At 38.3% G+C, this 26,630-nt stretch overlaps 1 protein-coding gene across 5 annotated transcripts in view; it reads left to right on the top strand.

Annotated features, from left to right (window-relative positions):
• NRG3 (neuregulin 3) overlaps positions 1-26,630 on the top strand; it is a 1,315,406-nt gene that overhangs the window by 985,152 nt on the left and 303,624 nt on the right. For all 5 annotated transcript variants that reach the window (XM_060193719.1, XM_060193701.1, XM_060193691.1 and 2 more), the window contains exon 3: positions 311-384. In XM_060193719.1, coding sequence (XP_060049702.1) covers positions 311-384 — 74 coding nt within the window. The remainder of the gene's footprint in view (positions 1-310; positions 385-26,630) is intronic.

Here is a 26,630-nt window from a genome sequence, read left to right as displayed (position 1 = left end):
GGAAGGCTACTCAGCTTGCTCCATCAGTATCAAGCTAACAAAGCAAAGTGAAGAAAAGTAGTGCTGGTTTATTTGTTTATTTACTTATTTGTTTTTCTTGCACAGGCATAGAATCTAAAAACCTGTCAGTGCTAGAAAGAGGCTGATTCAAGTCATGCAGAAGCTCAGAGGAACTGTTCTCACATTTGTATATTGCTCACTCTTGTACTTACTGACATTCTGAATCTCTCACAACCACATAGATATATACATATACATATATATATATATATATATATATATTGTCTGCCATTTCTCTCCTTTTTCTCAGGTGCAAAGAAGGCTACCAAGGAGTCCGTTGTGATCAGTTTCTACCGAAAACTGACTCCATCTTGTCGGATCCAAGTAGGTCAAGCATTTTCCTTGTCTCTTTTACACGATATAGATATATAAACAGTCCTTACTATGAATCATGCCAGCCATTGCTAACTCAGCTGAAGGTGATGTTTCAGTCCTTTCAGGGGGTGGTGTGGGGGAATGGGAAGCAGGTGATAGACACGGAAATTGGAAACTTACTAAGAGATGACTTAGTATAATAGCTCTAGGTTTTCTCTGGTTATTAGACCAAGTCTCTGGATTCAGGTCCACCATTAACATCTGCTGGGAACTCCTGAAAATCCTGCTGCCCATACTCACAGATCCTCCTTTCTCTCCTCCTCTTACCATCCTCTTAGGAATGCAAAGACGGAGAAAAATGAGAGTTTATTATTTTTCCAAGAGTATTCTGGGAAAACTATGGTTTCATAATTTTTTTTCTTTTTTTATCCTCTGGCTGGTCATTTGCAATCATGCTGAATGTAGAAACCTTTTCTTCCTTAAGGAAAAATGTACAGGGACTCATAAAAGAAACTTTTAAGAGGTTGTAGGGACAAAGAAACCCTCCTGCACTGCTGGTGGGAATGTCAATTGGTCCAACCCCTGTGGAGAACAGTCTGGAGAATTCTCAGAAGGCTAGAAGTGGACCTACCCTAAGACCCTGCAATTCCTCTACTTGGGATATATTCTAAGGAACCAAACACACCCATCCAAAAAAGATTTGTGTATACCTATTTTCATAGCAGCACAATTTGCAATAGCCAAACCTGGAAGCAACCCAGGTGTCCAAAACAGATCAGTGGCTGAGCAAGTTGTGGTCTTTATAGACAATGGAGTATTAATCAGCTATTAAAAATAGTGATTTCACATCCTTCACTCTGTCTTGGATGGAGCTTGAAGGAATCATGTTAATTGAGATTAAGTTAGAAATAGAAGGATGAATATGACATGATCTCACTCATAGGCAGAAGTTGAAAAATAAGATCAGAAGAGAAAAAAAAAAGGAAAATGTGAAAAACTGGGTTTTTTTTAGTAGTACTATTCACCTATCAATGATTCTTATGCTAATACCAATTAATTTCCATTCATGAGAGAAGACAGTTGGGCACTGAAAAATAGGACTGGCCACCCATTTCTGTTTTATGTAGAATAAAAGGTATTATTCTATGCACTCACATGCCAGTTCTGGTGAGACAGGAAATTCTGACTATCTCTGTACATCACCACCAGTTCTTTCGATGAAGGATACAAGTGAGTCATCACTGAGGAAAGGGAGCTGTCATCGTCTCAGCACTTTAGTTCAGTGAGTATAGTTATAGGCATTGAATCATAAAAGCAAAGCGTGTTATGACCTTATGAATACTGATCCATGCATAACACTGTTTTTTGTTTGTTTGTTTGTTTTTTAGTGAAATAAGTATCTTAACCACAAGCAGAGGTTGTCCTGCTCGTAAATGTGCATCATGGCTATATCTAACCTTCTCTCAACAACATCTATTAAAAAATGTATGTTTTTAATCCTTCCTGAAATTCTATGGACTCTTCTTTAGGTATTAGAAAACACTTCTTGGGACTGGGTGGTTGAGTACATGGTTGAGTGCACATGTTACAAAGCACAAGGACCCAGGTTCAAGCCCCTGGTCCCCACCTGCAGGAGGAAAGCTTCATGAATGATGAAGCAGGGCTACAGGTCTCTCTCTCTCTCTCTCTCTCTCTCTCTCTCTCTCTATCTGTCTATCTCTCTTTCTCTCCCTCTTCCATCTTGATTTCTGGCTGTCTCTATCCAATACATAAATAAAGATAAAAAATTAAAACAATTTTTATACTCTTCAAAGGAAGAGTTTAGGGAGTCGAGTGGTAGCGCAGCAGGTTAGCAGGTTAAGCACAAGTGGTGTAAAGTGCAAGGACCGGCATAAGGATCCCAAGTTCAAGCCCTGGCTCCCCACCTGTAGAGGAATCACTTCACAGGCAGTGAAGCAGGTCAGCAGGTGTCTATCTTTCTCTCTCCCTCTCTGTCTACCCCTCCTCTCTCCATTTCTCTCTGTCCTATATAAATAAATAAACTTACTCAAGGTCACAAAGCTAGTTTGAAGCTTGAGCCTTGTCTATTTAGAGTCTTGTATCCAGATTGCTCTAGGGCTTGAGCCTCCATCTACAGGATCTCATTACTTTCTTCCCCCTGTGCCCCTCCTTCCCCCTAGTTATTATTTTCAATTATACATTTGTCACTCTAAATTTCATTGATGAGATCAGTGACCTCAGCCAATGTTATTCTAAGGAATAATATTTGCACAGTTTTCAGATCTTAATGCAGCAACTTGAACCGCCAAAGAGATTTAAATCCCTAATGAAATCTTCTTGTCAAAATCCTTGCTGAAGGATCGCTTAATTTGCAGCTCATGATATCTTTGGAATGACTATATGCTCAGGAAATAAGCTTCCTTCTATCACTCTCCCTAGACTGACTCTAACTCCTCTCTCCCTTGCCTTCTCCCCCAACCCCGCCATGTTTTTTCTTGCACTTCCTTTCTCCCTAGTTGCTAAATGCCTGTTCTATTTAGAGAAATTCCAATTAACAGGGGGCTTGAAACCTCTGCTGTTTTATTCTTCCCCCAAGCAATGCAGAGTGGTTTAAATTGTACACCTTTTTCAATTAATTAAAAAGTAAATAAAACTTCAGATTGCATGCATTTAGGGTAAATGATGCCAGAATGTCACTGTCAGAGATTCAATAACTATTCTGACTACTATCTTCATTATGGCCCAGGGCTGTCTCCTTAAACCTACCATTCCCATCTGAAAGCTTATCTCTCCCCTAAAGAACTTATAATTAATTCTAGTCAGGAAAGTTTATATGTGTAAGAATAAGACTTTTAATGTGTCTTGATGTCAGGTTTTGAAAAAGAAAAACCTTATGCATTGAACTGTCATATGAATCAAATACTCACATGAATTAAATGTTCAGAAATCACATCTTGACCACCAGGAAAAATGATACATAGAGAAAGAATAGATAATAGGTTCATTAGGATTCACCAGGACCAAAACAACATGTATCTTCTGTGTTCTGTGGATCACAGAAACTGATACCACCTAAGGTAGTACTTACAAAGAACTCTGCCTAAAGATGGAAACCATTAGTCAGCAGAAAGCCCTGCATTTTCTGAATGACTTCTAATGCCATTGCTTGAAAACCAGAACCTTTCCCCAAAGATGCACCTGTAGAATACCATTTCCTCTTCGTTACCAGTCTCACCAACACCAAACAGGTAGCATCTACAGTCTTAAAGTAGAGCAAGGTGAAACTTGACCAGAGACTGCCTAAGGATTCAGGGAAATTAGTAGACCACTGAGTAGACCACACTGGTTATCACAAGGAGGATACAGGATCTGCTAGGGGGATCCTTTGCAAGTTGTAGAACAGTGCTGTAGCCATCTCTTTTTCTCTATCCCTATCTCTCTCTATCAGAAAAAAAAGGTAAAATATATAGATGGCTGCTGAGAACAGTGGAGTCATTAGCAAACATGAATCTAACTATAACCCTAGTGAAAAGAAGGGGGGGGGGAGGAGGAGAAGGAGATGTAGCAGAAGGAGGAGGAGAGGAGAAACACTAGCTAGCATAAGTTATCATTACTGGCCAGTGGAAGCCTAAGATCAGCTCCAGAGAAAGAATTCAAAGCAGAATCAAAACATGGAGAATTGTAAATAATATGAAAAAATATGCCCAGCTGCAATGAGGGTCTACTAGCCTCTCATAGGAGCTATTGGCAGTCATCCCCATGCTGCACTTTGCTTTTCCAGTCAGAATCCAACATCCAACATCCCCATGGTTGCAAACAGGTGATAATTAAGTAGGAACAAACCTTCATATTGAATTTCAGCTTAGACTGAATAATCTAGTCTTTACTTTCAGAAAATATAGGGTAACTTTTAGCAGCAATACATACAGCTTTTACAGAGAGAATCTTCCCTAGTGTACACATGAAATGGACTTTTATTTGGCAGTTACTGAAATGGGTAGCATCCAGTTTAGTAAAGAGACAAGAGCCCCACGGAGTTGTAAACTATTTTTATTGGGCAAAGCAACCAGTAACAAATAATTCCCTTGTTACTACTGGAACTTGCTGGTTAGTTAAAGTAAGCTTTCTTTACTTACAGGAAAGTCTTGGAATTGCATCAGATAATGTGAGTTCAGCTGTGAACATTGATTGGCAGATGGACCCAAGTCTCCGTTTTCCAGGAGAATTGAGTTTAGAAACATATTTAAGTTTTGGTTTGTTGATGGAACTTGAGTTACATTACTACTGAAGTTTCTTTGGGTCTTAGAAACAGGAAATGTTTCTAGTTACTCTGTTTTTAGATTCCAGGAACCTGACTTGGATATAATTTAGTAGAAGACTTGCAGAAAAGATAATGTGGGTCTAACTTCATCTTGTTCCAACTGGGCATATTTACTCTAACTTCCTACATATAATCTGTGAATACAAAAGATAAATCTCTATGTCTTTAATCCCAGTCAGTTAATCCCACTATTTCTTCTTCTTTTCTATTTTATTAGTGATTTAATAATGATCAACAAGATTTTAAGATAACAGGGGTACAAGTCCAAAAAGTTCACACCACCAGAGTTCCATTCCCTATCCTCTCCTTTGGAAGCTTCCCTATTCTTTATCCCTGTGGGAGTATGGGCCAAAATTCTTGTCAAGGTGCAGAAGGTGGGAGGTCTGGCTTCTGTAATTGCTTCTCTGCTAGACATGAATGTTGGCAGGTGGATCCATTCCCCCAGCCTATCTTTCTACAATGTGGCAGGACTCTGGAAAAGTAGACTCTTAGGACACATTGATGAGGTTGTCTGCCCAGGGAAGTCAGGATGGCATTATGGTAGCATCTGCAACTTGGTGACTGAAAAGGCATTAAGATGTAAAGCAAAACAAATTGTTTAATAATCAGGAACTTAAAAGTAAGAGTAGAGCAGATGAAACTAATGGTCTTTGTGTGGGGGAAAAAGCTAGGAAGTCTATTTTAGGTATATTCTAATGGACCCATGACAATTGCAGGGATGAATATCTCATCAAATCTAAACTTATTGGATCATAATTCATCTAGTACCAAAACCATGTACTTGAGCATCAAGTGATGCTTCTATCATGAGTAAAACATTAAGAAAGGAGGAGGTGTGATACCACAGAGCTACAGAGTTATCATTGGCCCTAGAATAAAAAATATTTTAAATTATTCACTCACATATTATTCCCAAGTAATTAAGCATCTAAAAAAAGTACCAGAATGAAAGTTCAAACAGTAATAATTAAGTCTCCCACTATCAGTAAAAATCATAAGTGAGTAAACTACACTTATTTAAATGACAGTTCCAGTGTATGTGATATTCATAGAGTTAGAAATGTTTCCTTAGCTATTATTCATCTAAAACCTTCCTAATTGGGCATAGTGCAAGTTGCTCAACCCTTATGGGCTGTGGCTTTCTTCTTCATAAAATATTCATAATCTCAAATGTGTACCGTGGTTGTTAGGATTAGATAAAGTCATCCATTCAGAGTACTTTGCACCTGGGCCATAGTGAAAAACTCAGTACGAGCTATTATATAATCAGTATTATTTTTCCAACTTTAGCTGTTACGATTGCCTTTATAACTAGACAGGGCATAAAACGCAGAGACGGGTGCTTTCAGGCATTAAAAAGCCTGAGCTTGAATGTTTCCAAATGCATAGGTTCCTCAAACGAAAACTGTGCAGACAGTGCACCTATGTGTACATGGAAAATCCGAGAGCGCAAGGAAATATAAAAGTAGGAAACAGTAAAGGCTCATATAAAGTAGAGGAGAATATCTAAATTGTTCAGAAAATGCTTATCTAGAAAGGAGCACTGTGGGAGCTTTTCAGGGAGGCACTATCGCCACATATTGCTCCCCAGGATGTGTAATTGCTAACTTACAAGTTCCATTCATACTAGAGTGTGAAGACATCCCCCACCCCACACACATTCCCAGGGTCATCTTTGGGGCTGGGTGCCTGAACTATGAATCCACTGCTTCTGGAAGCTATTTTTCCATTTTATTGGATAGGACAGAGAGAAACTTACAGAGGAGGGAGCGAGAAAGATAGATATCTGCAAACCTGCTTTAATGCTTGTGAAGTAACCCCCCTACAGGTGGGGGCCCTGGGCTTGAACCATCATCCTTGTGCATGTCCTTGCGCTTCACACTATGTGTGCTTAACCAGTAATGCCACAGCCTGGCTCTGGAATATGAAGAAATCTCTACCAGTGTTTGTAATGTGGTTCTGGAATATCTCCATTAATAAATTAAGTGGAGAGGCCTGGGTGGTGGTGGTGCACTTTCAAGAGAGACAGTTGAACACTATTTAAGATCTGTCCCAAAACAAGCAGGACAGTTCACCGTCCTCTCAACTGTAGTGGACCATAGCTATGAGAAGGATCAGTTAGCAAGCAGCTGGGGAGACAGAGAGGAGTATGGGAAGAAAAGAACAGATGGGCTTCACTTTGGTCTTTTGAATACTGCTTCAAGGTGTAGGTAAATAATGTATATGTTTTTATTCCACATTAAAAGTAAGAAATAGTCGGAAGGCTGTAGACTAACGTGATTCTTAGTGGCTATCTCTGACTAGGAAACATTTTCTTGTAAATACATCCATGCTCATGAAATGTTATGTATTTGTATGTCTGATTGGTAAAAAACCGTGTTTTTTACAATTTAAAATGGCAGCCTTGAAGATACAAGTAAGTGAATAGATAAATAGGACACAGACCTAATAGAATGGATGGAGCTTATGGGTTTTTAGTAACAAGGTTGAAATTGGATAATTTTGTTACTTTTTCTTATAATTCAGCTCATAGACTTGCTTATAAACTCCTGTCCCAACTTGTTCCAATGAACAAACAAATCAGGACCCCATTATCATTAGACTCTCAGGACCAGTAGAATGCTCCTCTCTCTCTCCCTCTCTCTCTCCCTCTCCCCCTACCCCCTCTCATTTCAGAGTTCCAAAGTTGAATAGGGAGTTAGCATTATGGTTATACAAAAGGACTTTCATGCTTGAGGCTCTAAAGTTCCAGACTCAGTCCCCAACACCAGAGGTGAGCAGTGCTCTGATTTCCTTCTGTGTGTGTGTCTCACTAAAAACAAATAAACTATATTTAGATATATACTTTTAAAGTTAATGAGGCAGATCATGTGTTTCAGAATGTTTGTGTAAATTTTTGCATAGGATAGTTTGTCTCATACTTCATTATCCATAAAGATTGACAACATAATCAAGTCTGAAGTAACAAGAAGTAAATGCTAATGTCTTATTATATGATACTAACTGTCCTTACAGAGGTTTTTGTACATATTTTGCAATTTGTTTTTCTTATTAAAATTTTCAAAAATTATTTTTATTATCTTTATTTATTGGATAGAGAAATCCAGAAATTGAGAGGGAAGAGGAGGGAGAGAGACAAGGAGACACCTGCATCCCTGTTTCACCATTCATGAAGCTTTTCCCCCTGCAGGTGGGGACCAGGGACTTGAACCTGGGTCCTTGAGTACTGTAGTGTGTGCATTTAACCAGGTATGTCACCACTTATCCGGTTCCACTTATTTTTATTCTCACACAGGTTCTTGTGATAATATATTATTTTAAATCATTATTTTAAAGCATGTGACATTAAACACATGTAATATAAAGTATTTGCTCAACTGGATCACTTAGTGGATTTCCAGTTTTTCCTGATTACAGTGACAAATACTGTGAAAGGGCTTCTTTCTTAAGGTACAAATTATTTCTGAAGGATAAATGTCTAATTTTTGATACACTTTCATAATTTTTTCTCTAAGAAAACCAATTTGCATTTCTGATAAGCAGGAGATGAAAAAGTTGATTTCACTTTATTCTTCACCAGTACAGAATAGTACTTATTTAGAGATAGTTATTTGCTTTAATCAGAGATAGATCAGGTCACTGCTCATTCTTGCTTATGCTGTTGTTAAAACATTGAACCTTAGAGGCTGGGTGGTAGCATACCTGACTGAGAGCACACACTATAATGAGCAAGGACTGGGGTTCTAATGAGCAAGCAGGGCCTCCCCATGCAGGGGGAAAGCTTTGTGAATAGTGAAGCAGGGCTGCAGATATCTCTTTCTCTCTCTCCCTCTCTAACCCCCTTCCCTCTCAATTTCTGTCTGTCTCTATCTGATAAATAAATATCAATAATAAAAAAATAGGAAAAAATAATTGAACCATAGACCACTGAAGACTTAATTCAGGCAAGTCTGGTGTGTTACTACTATACTATCACTCTTGTCATAAATAATACTTACTAGTTGCAAAATTCATAGAATAAACAATGTATTAAAATATTTTATTGTATTAAATATATTCCTGTGGATGTCTAAAGAATAGAATAATTTTAAATTTGCATATTTGTCAGTTTCTTATCTACTTCTGCTTTGTGAGTTTTAAAATTCTTTCCATCTGATTACTTTCCAATCTTGTAATGTTGTATGTCTCCAAGGGAGTGTTTGAAGAGACTAAGCTGTGTGTTACTATATCTAATGTAATTTTTCATATTGCACTTGATTTTTTAATGGAGGTTTTTGTGTGTAAAGAATGTATACGTTTTTATCTATGTAGCCAGAGACCCAGAAGTTATTTTTAAAAAGCATTTCACAGGTATTAATGGCTTGTTTTTTTTTTCACTATTGAATGGGTGAAATATTTTACAAATTCAGTCACTATAACTTGATTTTATATATAATATACTACTAATGACCATATATGTTCATGAATATATGTAGCCATGACCTATTTGAAATTTATATCGATGTATAGTTGGAGAGTAGGAACAGTATTTTTAAAAAATAGAAATAAGTAATTTTCCCCACAGCATGTAATGAATAATCTGGAGTCCTCATGTATTGAAAAAAAGTCTCTTTCTTTTTCTCTTTCATTTTTTTTTCTCTGTTGGCACTTAGATTTCACCACTCCAGCTCAGCTTTCTCAGAAAGAAAGTGAGAGACAGAGAGAGTGAGAAACAAGGAAATGCTTCAAAACACTAAAGCTTCCTCCAAGGCTGTGGGATAGAGGTGGCAAAGCAATTTTGGCTATACAAAAAGTGAAATTAATCATATAACCCTTAGTTACACATACTTGGGCATTTTATGATCTTTCCTTTCTAAAAAAAATAGAGAGTTTAGTTTTAATGAATTTATGATATGTTTTAGATGGGGTAATTTTTTTTGACATGGATTTTCTGTTTTTACAAAAGATAATAGTTTCATTGATTACATAGAGTTCAACCAAGCATTCTGTGACAGTTGTTATACATAATTCATAAAGATATCTATTTTCTTTTTAAGGTGGTTCATAAGTGGTATTAAAGAAAATGTAGTATCCAAAGCAGGGAATATTGTGTGAATCAATATAGAGAATCTTTTGCAGAGCACAGAACACTTAGTGAATAATTACAATAACAAAGAACCTTTTGAAACCCATATTTTTATAATGTGTATATATCCCATCAATGTATGTGCTTTAACAAGAATGATTTGAAGGCAACACACTGTAAACATGGAGAGATTGCCCATGACTTTGCCAATACATTTTATTCACTGACTTTTCAAAAACTCTTATTGACTTAATAATTACTTGCTAAAGTAATGAAGATAATAACATACCCTTATGTAATGCTTGTATGTCAGGCTCTGTTCTCAGCATTTTTACAAATAATCCTTGTTGAAGAAGATTCAAATCAGATGTCCATGACATCAGGCTTAATATCTAACTCATTACTTGAAAGACTGTTTCCTGTAAACTATCTCCATAATTCTCACTATGTAAAATGAGCAGCAGCACTTGACACAGTCTTAACCCACTATGAGAGAGTTGTAGCAATGACTTAGCTCAATCTAAGATGAGGTGAAGAAGGTGAGTTCTTAGACCTTTAAAAACCAACATTATATCACTAGTACCAAAAAGTATTTTTTTAATTTCTTTTTTTTATTTCTTTATTGGGGAATTAATGTTTTACATTCGACAGTAAATACAATAGTTTGTACATGCATAACATTTCCCAGTTTTCCATATAATAATACAACCCCCACTAGGTCCTCTGTCATCCTTTTTGGACCTGTATTCTCCCCACCCACCCACTCACCCCAGAGTCTTTTACTTTGATGCAATAAGCCAATTCCAGTTCAGGTTCTGCTTGTGTTTTCTCTTCTGATCTTGTTTTTCAACTTCTGCCTGAGAGTGAGATCATCCCATATTCATCCTTCTGTTTCTGACTTATTTCACTTAACATGAATTTTTCGAGGTCCATCCAAGATCGGCTGAAAACAGTGAAGTCACCATTTTTTTTATAGCTGAGTAGTATTCCATTGTATAGATATACCACAACTTGCTCAGCCACTCATCTGTTGTTGGACACCTGAGTTGCTTCCAGGTTTTGGCTATTACAAATTGTGTTGCTACGAAAATAGGAATACAAAGATATTTTTTGGATGAGTTCATTTGCTTCCTTAGGATCTATCCCTAGGAAAGGAGTTGCAGGGTCATAGGGTAGGTCCATTTCTTGCCTTCTGAGAGTTCTCCAGACTGCTCTCTGCAGGGGTTAGTCCAACTGACATTCCCACCCATAGTGCAGGAAGGTTCATTTGTCCCCCAAATCTCTAGTGCTGCTACCTTTTCTAATGTATGACATTTTTCACAGGGATGAAGTGGTATCACATTGTTGTCTTTATTTGCATTTCTCTGAAAATCAAGGACTTGGAATACTTTTTCATATGTCTGTAGGTTTTTTGGGTCTTTTCTGTGGTAAATATTTTCTTCATATCCTCTCCCTTTTTGGATGACATGATTTTCTTGTCATTGTTACTACTGATTTTCTTGAACTTGTTATATATTTTAGTTATTAGCCTTTTGTCTGATGGATAGTATGGAAAGATCTTCTCCCATAGGAGACATTTGTCATTTTCTGTAATAATCTGTAAGTGGGGAAATAATCTGTGACTATTCTGGTGAGTTTTCTTCATGGAAGTTTGAAAATATATAGTTTTGAGTATAAGTAGGAAATTTTTAAGTGATATAGATATTGGCTATAAATAACACATTCCAAGTTCAAATATGGCTTTCAGCATACGAGAAATCTCAGTGCTATAATATATTTCCCCCTTCCTGCATCTACCTAAAAAAAGTGTGTCAAGAGTGGTGGAAACCCAAAGAGAAATAAATAAGTGAACAAACAAGCACATAGTGAAGAAGTAAACACAAGATGAAAGTGAAACTCACCCATGGGGTGTATATGACATCTGAGATGCTTGTTTATTCTTTTTATAGTTCTTATTCATACTATAATGCAAATACATTTTAATTATATATAGTAATTTTTTTGTTATGATCTTTATTTATTGGATAGAGATAGTCATAATTCAAGGGGAAAAAGGAAGGTAGAGGGGAAGACAAACAAAGAGACACCTGCAACACTGCTTCACCACTTGCAAAGGTTTTCCCTGCAGATGGGGACTAGGGGCTTGAACCTCGATCCTTGCACATTGTAACCTATGCTCTCAAATAGATGCACCACCACCCGGCCCCTTGATTTGTTTTCTTTATGAGGAAATGCCTTGATTATGCCTGTAGGAAATTTGCAAACTTTCTAGATCCAGGAGGAATATTTTGGGGGATAATCTATAAATGCTACTTCTTAATTAAAATGAAAAAATGAGGGACTTAAAGCAAATAAACATGTATGTAATGCAAGTCAATTAAAATACAAGTAACATTTGAAAGATCTCCACTTCTTGCAAGAAACTCTAGCAGTTCATTTACATATATCCTATAAATTCTGTCATACTATGCTGGCAAGTACAAGATAAAATAGTTATTATTGGTCCCATTGCTTCTCCTTTTTTAAATTGCCACCAAGGTTATCACACCATGCCTGGCAGTCATTTTATTTTTCCCTTTTTATGTGATAGAGAGAAATAGAGGGGGATTAGAGAGAGAGAGAGAGTGATACTTGCAGCACTGTCTGACCACACCTTTTTGTTGGGATATTGTGCAGATGTGGTAGAATACTGGCAGGGCCCAGGAAACATTACATTTCCATGCAAGTTTTATTTACAGATATCCACCATGTTGCCCCCTCAGGGTATTGCCCATTCCCGTGGGAGCTGAAACCCTATCAACAAATGCTATGGAAGCTTTCTACCTTCCCAGAGTGCCTTGTCTTCTCCACCCCCTTTTCTAGCCAATCCCGTCCCAACTTGCCTCTTCTGGAATTTCTCCCATAAAAGCCCTCCTGCTTCCGCCTTTCTCTCTCTTGCTTTTTTCCTCTCTTCGCTGACCCAAAGAAGGGCTGTTAGGTATAGGGGGAGATGGTCATTTTGCTAGCTCCACTTGGCCTAAACTACCCTGCTCTCACCCATTTCAGGGGTGTCCTCGTGAATAAAGATTTGTGTTCCCTCTCCACTCCAGTCTCTTCCCTCTCCACCATGATGCAACCTGACACTTTAAAAAATTTTTATTTATAAAAAGGAAACACTGGCAAAAAACATAGGATAAAGGGGTATAACTCCACATAATTACCACCACTAAAACTCTGTATCCCATCCCCTCCCCTAATAGCTTGCCTATTCTTTATTATTATTACTATTATGGTGGTGGTTATCGTTGTTGTTATTGATGTCATAGTTGCTAGACAGGACAGAGAGAAATGGAGAGAGGAGGGGAAGACAGAGAGGGGGAGAGAAAGACTGACGCCTGCACTGTCTCTCTCTTTCCCTTATGGGGCAGGATTCTGGGGAAGCAGGGTTCCATCACCCCTTCTATCCCTTGTCCTTCAGATACAGACTAGGTGGTGTCATGAACCTGGGCCCTTGAACATGCTAATCCATGTGCTCAGTAGTAATCTATGCACTCAGCCAGATGTGCTAGTGCCTGGCCCTAGTTCCTATTTTTTTCTTAAAGAATGTGAATGAGATTAATGGAAGATTAAAAAAAAAACTGTTAAAATATATAATTGAGAAAATAAAGCACATTCCTGTATGCAATAATACTTGTGAAATGTCATAGTTCATGGAATATATATTGATACAGGTTGGGATAAAAATCCAGGAACTACTTGTTAAATGTCTCTTTTTGTTTTCACTATGTGTTTACATTTTATGATGGAATTTGATCAAGGGGTTGTGGAAAACAGAATATATATTATTCAGGAAAGCAAAGGCCATATTGCTTTTGGTTATTTCTATACTGTATATTCCTAATATTGTATAATACCATTTATAAAACCTAACATATGTCTTTATTGAATGCAATAGAGATTAGTCTACAGTAAAGTATTTTTACTGGTGCTAATTAAAAAAAATTGTAGTCTTCCCAACTCCAAACTTATATGTTTACTAACTCATTGAACATATCGTGTTGTGGACATTATTGGAGTGGTAATAACTTTGAATTTGAATGTAGTATACCACTTGTAATCTAATTTAATTTTCCTAATAGAATGTATTTACATAGTTCCATACCAGACAGTGAAAAAAGGATTTGTCTAAAAGCTTTCTATGTCCCTGTCTCATTCAACTAGTTGTTTTCTTTTTTTTAAATATTTATTCCCTTTTGTTGCCCATGTTGTTTTATTGTTATAGTCATTGTTGTTGTCGTGTTGGATAGGACAGGGAGAAATGGAGAGAGGAGGGGAAGACAGAGAGGGGGAGAGAAAGATAGACACCTGCACACCTGCTTCACTGCCTGTGAAGGGACTCCTCTGCAGGTGGGGAGCCGGGGTTCGAACCGGGATCCTTACACAGGTCCTTTCCCTTTGTGCCACCTGCACTTAACCCACTGAGCTACCACCAGACTCCACCAACTATTCTTTTGTAATAGATAATCAGTGCTTCCTGTCTCTTATAAAACGTTCTAGAGTTGTCGCATATCATATTATAAAAGAAAAATAATATTTTAGTAAAATTATCTATGTAAAAGAAAAATGAAGTAGGGGGTGAGTAGTTTCACACCTGATCAAGCCACAGACATTCCTATGTGCAAGGACCTAGGATTGAGTGCCCGCTCCCCCCCTGTGGGAGATTTGTCATGAGTGGTGAAGCAGGTCTACAAGTGCTTTTCCATGTCCTTCTCTATCTCCCCCTCCCCTCTCACTTTCTGTCTGTTATATCAAAATAAAATAGAAAGAAAAAATGAGTAAAATGATGCTGGGAGCAGTGGATTCATAGTGCTGACATCAAGGTCTATCTATACCCATGGTGTCAATAAAATAATAAAAATAAAATCAAAATGAGAACAAAGACTTCTTTTTCTATCAGTAACAGCTTACAACACACTGTTACAGACTGTAAATCCCCATTTAGAAATGATTCCTCAAGACCATTTTACTTCTATACACACATACACAAGAATTTGTAGCTTGTTTACATATGCATAATGCATTTCTTTTACACTGATCACACATAACATAATATGACATAATTAGCACCTCACCTGATGAGTTCAGTTTTAATTTATTTGCTGTTTACAGTGTGCTACTTTAAACAGTATGGCATAAATATCTGTAAGAGAGGGGCCAGGCAGTGGTGCACCTGGTTAAGTGCTCACATTACAGTGTGCAAGGACCTGGGTTCAAACCCCTGTTCTCCACCAGCAGGGGGAAAGCTTCATGAGAGATGAAGCAAGGCTGCAGGTGTCTCTCTGTGTCTTTCTCTCTCTATTTCCTCCTCCCCTCTCAATTGCTCTCTGTCTCTGTCTGATCATAAATACATAATATTTAATTTTTTTATTTTCCCTTTTATTGTTTTATTGTTGTTGTAGTTATTATTGTTGTTGTTATTGCTGTTGTCATTGTTAGGACAGAGAGAAATGGAGAGGGGAGGGGAAGACAGAGAGGCGGTGAGAAAGATGCAGACCTGCAGACCTGCAGACCTGCTTCACCGCTTGTAAAGTGACTCTAATGCATGTGGGGAGCCAGGGGCTGGGACCGGGATCCTTATGGTCCTTGTGCTTTGCGTCACGCACGCTTAACCTGCTGTGGCTACCGCCGACTCCCAATAAATAATATTTTTCGAATAAGTAATTAAATATAACAGGAATATGTGAGTAAAACGTGTTTCTACAGTCTGAGGTTCTCTTCACTGGAACCCTGAGATTGGTAGTAGTCTAAACTCAAGTTTTCATGACCCCATTCTGCTTCTCCAAAGGCTCTTCATAGAACATTGTTTTATCAAACTTGTATTTTGGCTCAATCTTAGATCTGAATAATACTACCTCATGTAACATTTAATTTATTATTATTGTTTTTCCTCCAAGGTTATTTCTGGGGTTAGGTGGTGCCTGCACTACAAATCCAGTGCTCCTGGTGGCCATTTTCTTTTTTCATTTTATTGGATAAAACAGAGAGAAATTGATAAGGAAGGGGGGTATGGGGGAGGGAGAGAAAGATAGACACATGTAGACCTGCTTTACCGCTTGTGAGGTGACCTCCCTGCAGGTGGGGGAGACAGGGGCTCCAACTGGATCCTTGGGTGGTCCTTGTGCTTAGTGACATGTGTGTGAGAAAGAGAGAGGAGAGAGGGAGAGGGAGAGAGAGAGAAGGAGATATCAGAGTACCATTGTGTCATTTTCCCTTCTTGCTTGTTGTTATGCAGTGTCAGGGATGACTAAGCATCATGTTCATGCTCATGCAAAGCACATACTACACTATTCAACCACTTCCCAATCTGGATCATTTCTTCTTTATATAATGCAGAGCAGAGCATTTTTTAAATGTGCTTCTGAGACTTGCACTTTCTTTTCTGTGAGCTCAATGAATATCACTTACCAGGATTCTAATCCATCTGTTACTAGTCATGTATAATCTGTAGTAACTGTTCATATAAATAAATGTAAACTTTCACAGTTATGTGATATTCAAATGCTTTTCTTCTTTTGAGCTTTACATATTGTCTTGTATTGTAGTTGTGCATATCAAGCAGGAAGCACCAACTTCCTTATCCCCTTTTTGAGTTTGATTAGACTGAATCAGTTACTTTCTTTTGCTGTTAAATGATTTTATTATTATTTATTTTTGCAAATAATTTCTCTGGTTTACAGTACAGCTGTTGATTCCTGGGTAGAGTTGCCCATATCCCCATGATAGGTATCTGCATGCTACCCTGACCTTCTTCCTTCCTGCATTCCTTCTTTCCTTTCTTTCTTTCCTTCTTTCTTTCTTTCTTTCTTTCTTTCTTTCTTTCTTTCTTTCTTCCTTCCTTCCTTCCTTTCTTCTTTCTTTCTTTCTTTCTTTCTTTCTTTCTTTCTTTCTTTCTTTCTTTCTTTCTTGATTTCTATCCCCTTTGGTCTCCTCAAACTCCCTATTTTGGTCTTATTACCTCATCCCTAAGCAAATTAATATGATAGCATATGCTTTTTTATTTGTACAAAGGAAACACTGGGGGCCAGGTGGTGGTGCACCTGGTTGAGCACACATGTTACAGTGCACAAGGACCTAGGTATGAGTCCCTGGTTACCTACCTGCAGGGGGAAAGTTTCACAGGTGGTGAAGCAGTGCTGCAGGTGTCTGTCTCTCTCCCTCTCTAACACCCCCTTCTCTCTTAATGTCTGTTTCTAACCAACAAATAAATAAAGATTTAAAAAATTGGGAAAAAAAGGAAACACTGACAAAACCATGGGATAAGAGGGATACAATTTCATACAATTTCCACCACCAGAACCCCCTATCCCATCCCCTCCTTTGATAGCTTTCCTATTCATAAATCCTCTGGGAGTATGGACCCAAGGTCATGGTGGGATGCAGAGAGTGGAAGGTATGGCTTCCATTATTACTTCCCTGTTGAACATGGGTTTTGACAGGTCCATCCATACTCCCACCCTGCCTCTCTCTTTATCTAGTGGGGTGGGGTTCTGGGGAATCGGAGCTCCAAGACACATTGGTAGGGTCATCTGTCCAGGGAAGTCTGTTTGGCATCATGCTAGCATCTGGAATCTGGTGGCTGAAAAGAGAGTTAACATATAAATCCAAACAAATTGTTGACTAATCATGAAAATAAAGGCTGGAATGGTGCAGATGAAGAGTTGGGGGGCTGGATCTCCATTCCGTAGACAGCAAGTAGGCATATTTTAGTTATATTCCAAAGGGCCTGTGGCTATACTAGTGTTTTTTGTTGTTGTTGTTTTCCCTGAGCCTGAAATCTGATATGCAGGTGGATCCTAGTTATTGTCTGGGGAGATGATGTCATGGCTATAAAAAGGACCAGAAAGCTGGATCTGGGAAGAGAGTAGCTCCGAAATGGGAAAGGTGTATAAATATTGTTGACTGTAAACCTCATAGATTTGATGTGATCTGGGGCCCATATTCAGCTTAGGAGCCTATGTGACCTTTGCATCCATGTAGATCCAACCTTACATTCTGTGGTGATCAGTAGGAACATTCCAAGTTGACCCAATATCAGGACCCATCTTCCTCAGGTGTAGCTTAGAGTATGTTGTCCATCCTCCCTTCAGAGGATGGAACATTCTCTACTGTTGTTGATCCAAGTTGAGGGCAAGGTCCTATGGGGGTCCACAAAAGGATCTGTTTTGTTGTTCCTGATATAGATGACCAGTAACAATGGAGAGAGGGATTTATTCAAGTTCTAGGTCCATCATGTCTGTTTGGGGATCTCAGGACTCCCCAGATAGGACCCCAGCTGATGGGGTGGCCTGATAGTGACTAAACAGTCATCATTAAAGTATGCCAGTCTCTTGCTCTTATTCAGCTTTTACAGTCCTTTGATAAAGATAGCTTGGGAGTGAGTGAGGGAAGTATAATAGGCAATAGGTAAAGAGAATATTTAAGTCTAAGTAGATGCTATTACCTTATTAACTTCATACTGACTCACTGGATACTTTGCTTTCAGTTATATATTTTGCTCTAATTTATGGATACATGTGAGCATATGCCCTATCCCGTGGGGCCTGGTCTATATCTAGGTTTTGAGACTTTGTTGGGAAGTGAACCACCTGGAATGGAATTAGAGAATCCTATGAAAGGAAAGGTCTCACCTGAGTAATGACACTAAAGGGTTGACATTCCATGCCCGACTTCTCTGGACACAGTCTGAACTGACACATACCGAGGTGGTACTCCTTGTATTGATGAGGTTGGGATCATATCATCTCAGATAGTGAGGGCTTGACTTCTTCCCTCCAATCTGCATTCCTTTTATTTCTTTCTCTTGCCTGATTCCTATAGCAAGAACTTCCAATACTATGTTTAAGAGTAATGGTGATAGTGGACAGCCCTGCCTAGTCCCTGATCTGAGGGGGAATGCTTTCAACTTCTGTCTACTGAGTATGCTGTTGACTGTAGGTTTGATGTATATGGAATCCACTATCTTGAGGAATTTCTCATCTATTCCCATTTTTGTAGTGTTTTGAGCATGAACAGGTGTTTGTCAAGGCTTTCTCTGCATCTATTGAGATAATCGTGTTTTTTGGTTCTGCTTTTATTGATGTGGTGAATGACACTGATTGACTTACGATGTTGAACCAGCCTTGCATTCCTGGGATAAATCCCACTTGGTCATGATGAACAATCTTTTTGATATACTGCTATATCCATTTGGCCAGGATCTTGTTCAGTATTTTGGCATCTATGTTCATCAGAGAAATTGGTCTGTAGTTTTCATTTTTTGATGTGTCCCTATATGCTTTTGGTATCAGAGTAATGTTAGTTTCATAGAAGGTGGAAGGGAGAGTTCCTGTTTCTTCTGATCTTTTGGAAGAGCTTTAAAAGTACAGGTATTTACTGTTTTCTGAAAATTTTGTAGAATTTGTTTGTTCAGCCCCTGGTCCAAGACTTTTGTAGTTGGGGAGATTCTTAATAACTGTTTCAATTTATTTGTCTATTATTGGTGTACTTAGGTTTTGTAGTTCTTCTTGGTTCAGTTTTGGAGGGGCATATGTTTCTAGGAATTCTTCCATTTCTTCCCAATTCTCTAGCCGTGGCACATAGTTCTTCATAGAATTTTCACATGATTTCCTGGATTTCTGTGCTGTCAGTTGGGATATCTCCACTATCTTTTCCAATTATATTTATTTGTTTCTTCCCCCCCTTTTTTGTAGTGAATCTGGCTAGGGGTTTGTCAATCTTGTTTGATCTTTCAAAGAACCAGCATTTGACTTCATTGATCTTTTGTATGGTTCTCTTATTTTCAATATTCTTTATTTCTGCTCTAATTTTAGTGATTTCTGTCCATCTAGTTGCTTTAGGTCCCCTTTGTTCCACTTCCTCTAAGTCCTTAAGGTGTGCAGTAAGGTCCTTTATTTGAGATTTTTTCTGGTTCTCTAATGTATGATTGTAAGACTATGAGTTTCCCTCTCAGTACTGCTTTAGCTCTGTCCCAAATATGTTGATAGCTTGTGTCTGCATTTTCATTTGTTTCCAAAGCCATTTGAATTTCTTCCTTGAGTGCCTCTTTGACCCAGCAGTTCTTAAGCAGCATATTGTTGAGTTTCCAAATTCTGTTTCTTTTAGTAATTTTCTGTTTGTTGTTGAATGTTAGCTTTACTGCACTGTGGTCTGAGAAGATACTTGGGATTATTTCAGTGCTCTTGAATTTGTTGATACTGTCTTTATGGCCTAACATGTGGTCTATTTCAGAGTATGTGTTGTTTGGATTTGAAAAAAATGTGTATTCCAGTTTTTGGGGTGAAGAACTCTGAAAATGTCCGGGAGGTCTAGTCTGTCCATCTCTTTGTTTAATTCTCTTGTTTCTTTGTTGATTCTCTGCTTCATTGATCTGTCTAGGTGTTAGAGTGGTGTGTTGAAGTCTCACACTATTATTGTTTTACTATTGATGTTTTTTAAGCCCTTTTAGTAGGTGTTTGGTGTATTTATATGGTCCCTCATTGCATGCATAGATATTAATAATTGTGAAATCTTCTTGGTTGATTGATCCTCTAATCATTATGTAATGGCCTTGCCTATCTTTTATTACTTTATTTAATTTAAAGTCTATGGTACCAGAGGTGAGAATGGCTGTTCCTGCCTTTTTTGTGCTCCATTAGCATGTATGATAGTTTTCCATCCTTTCACTTTAAGTCTGTGTTTGTATTGTTGGATCTGGTGGGATTGTTGCAAGCAGAATATGGTTGGGTTGTCTTTTCTGATTCATCCTCCCACTCTGTAACTTTTATTTAGTGAGTTTCAGCCATTGACATTTATTGCTATTATGGATTTAAAGTATTTTAGTGCCATTATCCAACAATTGTTTATTTTCTCTGATATATGGCAAGTAGTATGGTGATGGTCTTATTTATACGAGGTTTTTTAGATCCTCTTTCAGGGCAGGCTTGGTGATGGTTGCCTCCTTTAACTGTTGCCTGTCTGAGAAGTTTTTGATTCCTCTATCTAGTTTGAATGAAAGTATAGGAGGATATATTATCCTTGGTTGAAACCTTTTTTCATTCAGGGCTCGATAGATATCTTGCCATTCTCTTCTGGCTTTTAAAGTTTGAGTGGCGAAGTCTGCTGATAATCTTATGGGTTTTCCCTTGTATGTGACTTTTTGTTGTTCTCTTGCAGCCTTTAGGATACTTTCTTTATCCTTACTTTCTTTAGGATACTTTCTTTATCCTTACTTCTTTTCATTGTAACTATCATGTGTCTTGATGTCTTTAGGTCTGGGTTGATCCTGTTTGTGACCTTCTGATCCTCTTGGATCTTAATGTCCTTTCTGTTGTTTAGGACTGGAATGTTTTCTTTCATTATTTACTCTAGGATGTTTACTTCCCCTTCCTTTCTTTCTTCCTCTGGTTGGCCAATTATAAAATGTTACTTCTTTTAAGATCATCCCATATGTCTCTGTTGTTGTTTTCAGTGTCTCTCATTCTCTTTTTTGAGATCTTTTACCTCTTTCTTAGTTTTCTCTAGCTCATCTTCTAATTCTATTTTCTACTTCTGTTAGTCTGCTTTCCCTTCCCTCTGCTTATTTTTTCAGCTCATTTATAGTATTAACTTGTTCTGCTAATTGGCCTTTTAGCTGAGCAATTATAGCTTTCAGTTCTCAAATTACCTTGAGGTATCTAGTATTTTCCTTAAGTGTCTCTTCTGTTGTTTGCCTAATTCTGATAGTCCTTTCCTCCATAGTTGTCTTTATTTCTGTGATTATTAGGTTTATTATTGCTTGCATACTTTTCTTGTCTATGGTTACTTCTGACTGATTTGGAGTTTCTCCGGGCTCTTCTACTGATTCATTGTGGTAGCAGTTTTATTTGCTCTTGATTTAACCATTTTTTAAAAAATTTATGTGGTTGTTAGTTTTCTGTTCTATTGTTCTTCAGTTGTTATGTTTTGAGTATAAGCCACACTATACTAAATTCCTTTTACAAATTCAGTCAGGAACCTCAGAAATTATAATAGCAAAACAGCACCACCAGTCCAAGAAAAAAACAAAAAACATTCACAACCAAAAGAAAAAGAAAGATAAATGAAAGAAGGGAGAGCAAGAAAAGATAATTATGCAAATCTGTTATCCACTTTAAATTCTAGGGATAGCAAGAGGATCAAGGAAAGTAGAAAAGAGACAGACACACACACAAAGTGTCCACTAGTCAGATTTCTTCCACTAAATAATTCCCAAACATGTATCAGTGAATTAAGAAAGCAAAGTTTCTCTTACAATGGATATGACACCCAGTCACCTATCAGTTAAAAACAACAACAACAACAACAATTAATTTTGGTCAGCCTGAGGAAGGAGGAGGGAAAAGGTACATGTGTATATAATAATAGTAATAATAATAAAATAAAATATAGTAAAAACCCTAACAGTCAGTCTGCTTCTTGGACTACTCCTGATTGGCTGCAGCTAACTTGAGCAAAGACAGCCAATTATAAAATGTATCCAAAAAAAAAAAAAAAAAAAACACCTCCTGGAAGACTTTCCCAGACAGGGCTGAGGCTCTGATTGGTCAGGTATTTTGTCACTCAAATAGAGCTCCAGCCACTTCAAAAAAAGAGGAAGACAAAAAAAAAAAAAAAAAAAAAAAAAAAGGCTTGGAAGGACACTCCTGGTGAGGCAGGAATCTTTGTAAAGAAAATAGCTCAGTGGGAAGCCTGCTACAAGTGGCTGCCCAGCTTTGGGGGGCTGTTTCTAGGGTGAGGGAGGGGTAAGTGCAGAAATAATAAAGCCAAAAAGATTTTCCTTTGTCCTTTTGACCTCTGTCAGCCCAAGAGTGATTATGGGACTCTGCTTTGGTATTACCCTCATCATCCCATGTTCAGCCTCCTACAGACAGCCCAGTATCCTATCCTATCCAGAGAATTCCATGTTATAAGCTGATTAGAACCCAGGGCTTCCTAGTCACCATCTTTGCTCTGCCTCTGATAGCATATACTTATAAGATTATTGTTATGGTCAAAGACAACCATGATGAGCTGTGAGTACTAAAGCACAGAAATCAGGTTGTAAAGTCACAGAGGGTTAAAATAAATGAGGGTGAGCAATTAGAGAGAGAATGAAGGGGCTTCTGTAAAGGCTTCTTCCTATGTGCCTCTCTTCTCTTTCACATCAGCAGAGATGACATACCTATGCCGAGTTAAGGAAGTCAGCCCTCCTAGACCTGCACACTCCTGATGCCCCTCAGTAGAGTGTCTTGGTTTTCACCTGGCACCATGACTGCCTTAAATGTTCTGTTTTACTGTGGTTGGAAGCTCTACAGCTACCTACATCTACCTGAAAGAGGGCTAGTCTCTCAGACTTGCCCTATGCTGTTCTGCTGAGTCACTTCCAAAGTATAGACATTAGTCTCATATATTGGCTCCTATTTTATAATCAGGTGATCAAGTCTATAAATATATAGACATTTTTGCTATATAACATTTCTCAATCATTATACCTTATAGGCTCTTTAATTTTCTAGCACATGTATGTACATGTATATACCTTATCATTACTATTATTGTTATTGTTATTATTTTGCCTCCAGGGATATCGCTGGGGCTCGGTGCCTACACTATGAATCCATTGCTTCTGGAGGACATTTCTTTCTTTCTTCCTTAATTTTTTTTTTTTTAGTTAGGACAGAGAGAAATTGAGAGAAGAAGGGAAGATAGAGAGGGAGAGAAAGATTAATACCTGTAGATCTGCTTTCCAGCTTGTAAAGCTTCTCCCCTGCAGGTGGGGAGCAGGGAGCTCGAACCAAGATCCTTGCATGGGTCTGTGTGCTTTATACTATTTGTGCTTAACACAGTGCACCACTGTCCTATATATATATATCTTATGTACATATTACTTTAATGCACAAAGAATGTTACCAGGAGTCATTCAAGATATATTATCAGAAGTTGTTAGTATGTATAGCTTAGCATGTACTGACCATGAGTAGAATCACACTGGCTATGATATCACCACAGACTGTGATGCTGTTATTTACTTTAGAATCAGTGATTTAACAATGAAATTGGTGAAGCATTGACATTTAGAGTGTTGAAGCTGACATCTTTTTTCTGAAATAGATGAACCAAACAATCTGAAAGTAGAACCCTGGATTGCTTGGGAGAACACTTTGCCTTGAATCATAGTCAAGGGAAGACTCATCAGTTCTCAATGTAGTCATTTAATTTGCTTCTTCAGTACCATCAGTAGACAGTGTGGTGCATGAACATTGTAAAGGCATTATCATCAAAAGGTAAAAAAAAAAAAAGCCACTTTTATGTGTCCTAGTCTGGTACCTAAAGAGAAAATCTCTTTAACCAGATGAATTGAGAAAGACTAGGAAAGAAGACTATATACTATAGTAGAGAATATCATCCCATCACTAGTGAACTAATCATCTAGTTCCACAGATCAAAATGTAATATTAGAGAGGCCAGGTGGTGATGTACCTGGTTGAGCATGCACATTACAATGTGCAAGGACCTGGATTCAAGCCCCTGGTCCTCACCTGAGGGGGGAAAGCCTCATGAGTGGTGAAGCAGGACTGCAGGTGTCTCTGTGTCTCTTTTCCTCTCTATCACCCTTGTCCCTCTAAATTTCTCTCTGTCTCTACCCAAAAACAAATAAATAAATAAGTGTAATATTGGGCTGTCAGAAAAGTCATGACACATTTTTTGTATAGAAAAAATACATCATGACTTTTCAGAGAACCCATGATATCGTGCATGTTCTCTTGTCTGGAATGATTTGATGGATCTAGGAGGCAATCTATTTCATACTTTTCTAATCTCCCAACTCATTTATTATTACAAAAAAAGTAAAAAAAAGTTGTCTTTTATGGAAGCTAGCATCTTTCACTTGTTCATATGAACCTATGCTGGGGTAGCTCCGAACTTGTCATGACATGGTAATACAATTCTTTATTGATGCGGACACCCCAGAGTTGGGTGTGAGCATAGCAGGTCTAAACCATGTGGAGCTAGCAAAATGGCTGCCCCTAACTTTGCATGCCAGCCCTTCTCCAGGTCCTCTCCATGTCAGGATGCTGAAGAGAAAGAGAGTGAAACCAGGAACAACAGCAGGTTTTATAGGGTAAAAACAGAAGTGGCAAGTCGGGAACAGGACTGGCTAGGAAAGGGGGTGTAGAAAACAAGGCACTCTGGGAAGGTAGAAAGCTGGAGGGATTTATGTACCCTGCAGGCATGAGGGGGATCTTTCAGGCAAAACAATGATTATGTAAATAGGCCATAGTATCAAGCAATGCAGGGGAGCTGGCTTAATGCCCAACATCTCCCCCTTTCTTTTTATCTAATGGCCATAATATTAGGAATGTGGGGTGCTTTGTGTGGGAAGGGAGTCTGATAGGATGAGGCACACCTTTGTGGTTACTACTGTCCCTCCTTTCCCAACCTCTCGGTAGAGAGAGAGACTAACAGGACTGACACACTCCTCAGGTTCAAGTCCTGTCAAGCTCAATCACATCCACACAATTTCTCAAAATCTCCCTCTTATTATTTACCTAATGACCATAGTTAAATGAGTCAATGTCTGTAAAAGACTTCATCTCTGACATAGGAATAGTAGTTTAGGGGTGAACATAAACCTGTTGGGCAGAAACCTAAATGATAGCATGCAGGCATTTTTAAAAGAACTGGAATAATACAGGGAGCAATAAGTAAGAGTATCAAGGGACAGCATGAGACTGAAAAGAGACCTGGTAGGCAGAAAGGGGCTGCCTGATGGGCAGAAAGGGGGCACTGCCCGATAGGCAGAGGAGTGGAGGCCTGATAGGCCGAGGGGCAAGAGGGGTGATCTGGCATTGCAGAGTCCTGAGACATCTGGCTGCAAAGTCCATGGACTGCTACAATCAGTCCTTAAGAAGTTCAGCAGTGTAACGGGAGTGTCCAAAGGTGTACCAGCAAGTCCCATAGAAGTGTCAGTCCAATGCCAACAACCAGGGGAAGAAATGTCACACATCTATCTCAATGGGGGAGGACAGTCACTGGGACTTTGCTTCTCTGTAGAGAGTGAGCTGGAACTGCCAAAACGTGACAGGTAAAGCAGAACCAAGAAGGGCAGACAATGATGGGAGAGAGAAAGACAGTATGAAAGGTCTGTCCTTGGAGTCTGTGAATCAGGTTCTTCAGATCTTGTCAGGTCACATCATGCATTTCACGGGGGCACTGTAATTGTGCCATCTAGTGGGCAATGTCAGAGTGCGCAGGGGTCCAGATGGTTTCCTGTGAAGGAAACACACACAAATCTGCTTCCCATGGTTAGCAGGGCATCTGGTTCTAATTTTTATAGATATTAAAAGAGGTTTAATGTAGTTAGTGCATTAGCCAATATTGAATATTGGGGGGGATGTATCCCCCCCCTTTTTTTTTTACTTAATTGGGCCTAGGTGTTTGGAGGGCCTTCTCAACAACCACTTGTCTTTGGGGGTTGTAAAGGATGTCTGTGGCATGGATGATGTTATAAAGGAAAAAAGTTTTTAAATTGTTGGCTGACAAAGGCAGGCCTATAGTGGCAAAACAAGATACACCAGTTAAGTGTAGAAAAATATGTGAATTTTGTTCTTAATTTACATAAGTAGTATATTGGGGAACTTTTTATATAGTGTAATATCTTATCATATGAGCAGATGTTTCTTCATGTGAAGGCTTTGACATAGTTGTAATAAATTACTTGTGAAGAAAAAAACTTAACAAGTTAGAAGTTTACTATAATTGATAACTCGATGATTATAATTGGTTTAAGTATCTTTATAATTTTGTTTAAAGGTCATCTTATGTGACCTTGTGTAGCAGTCTTTGCACAGCAGG

Source organism: Erinaceus europaeus, chromosome 1 (assembly GCF_950295315.1).
Source record: "Erinaceus europaeus chromosome 1, mEriEur2.1, whole genome shotgun sequence".
Classification (NCBI taxonomy): domain Eukaryota; kingdom Metazoa; phylum Chordata; class Mammalia; order Eulipotyphla; family Erinaceidae; genus Erinaceus; species Erinaceus europaeus.
Note: the sequence above shows the minus strand (reverse complement) of the source record. Positions and strands in the feature narration are given on the sequence as shown.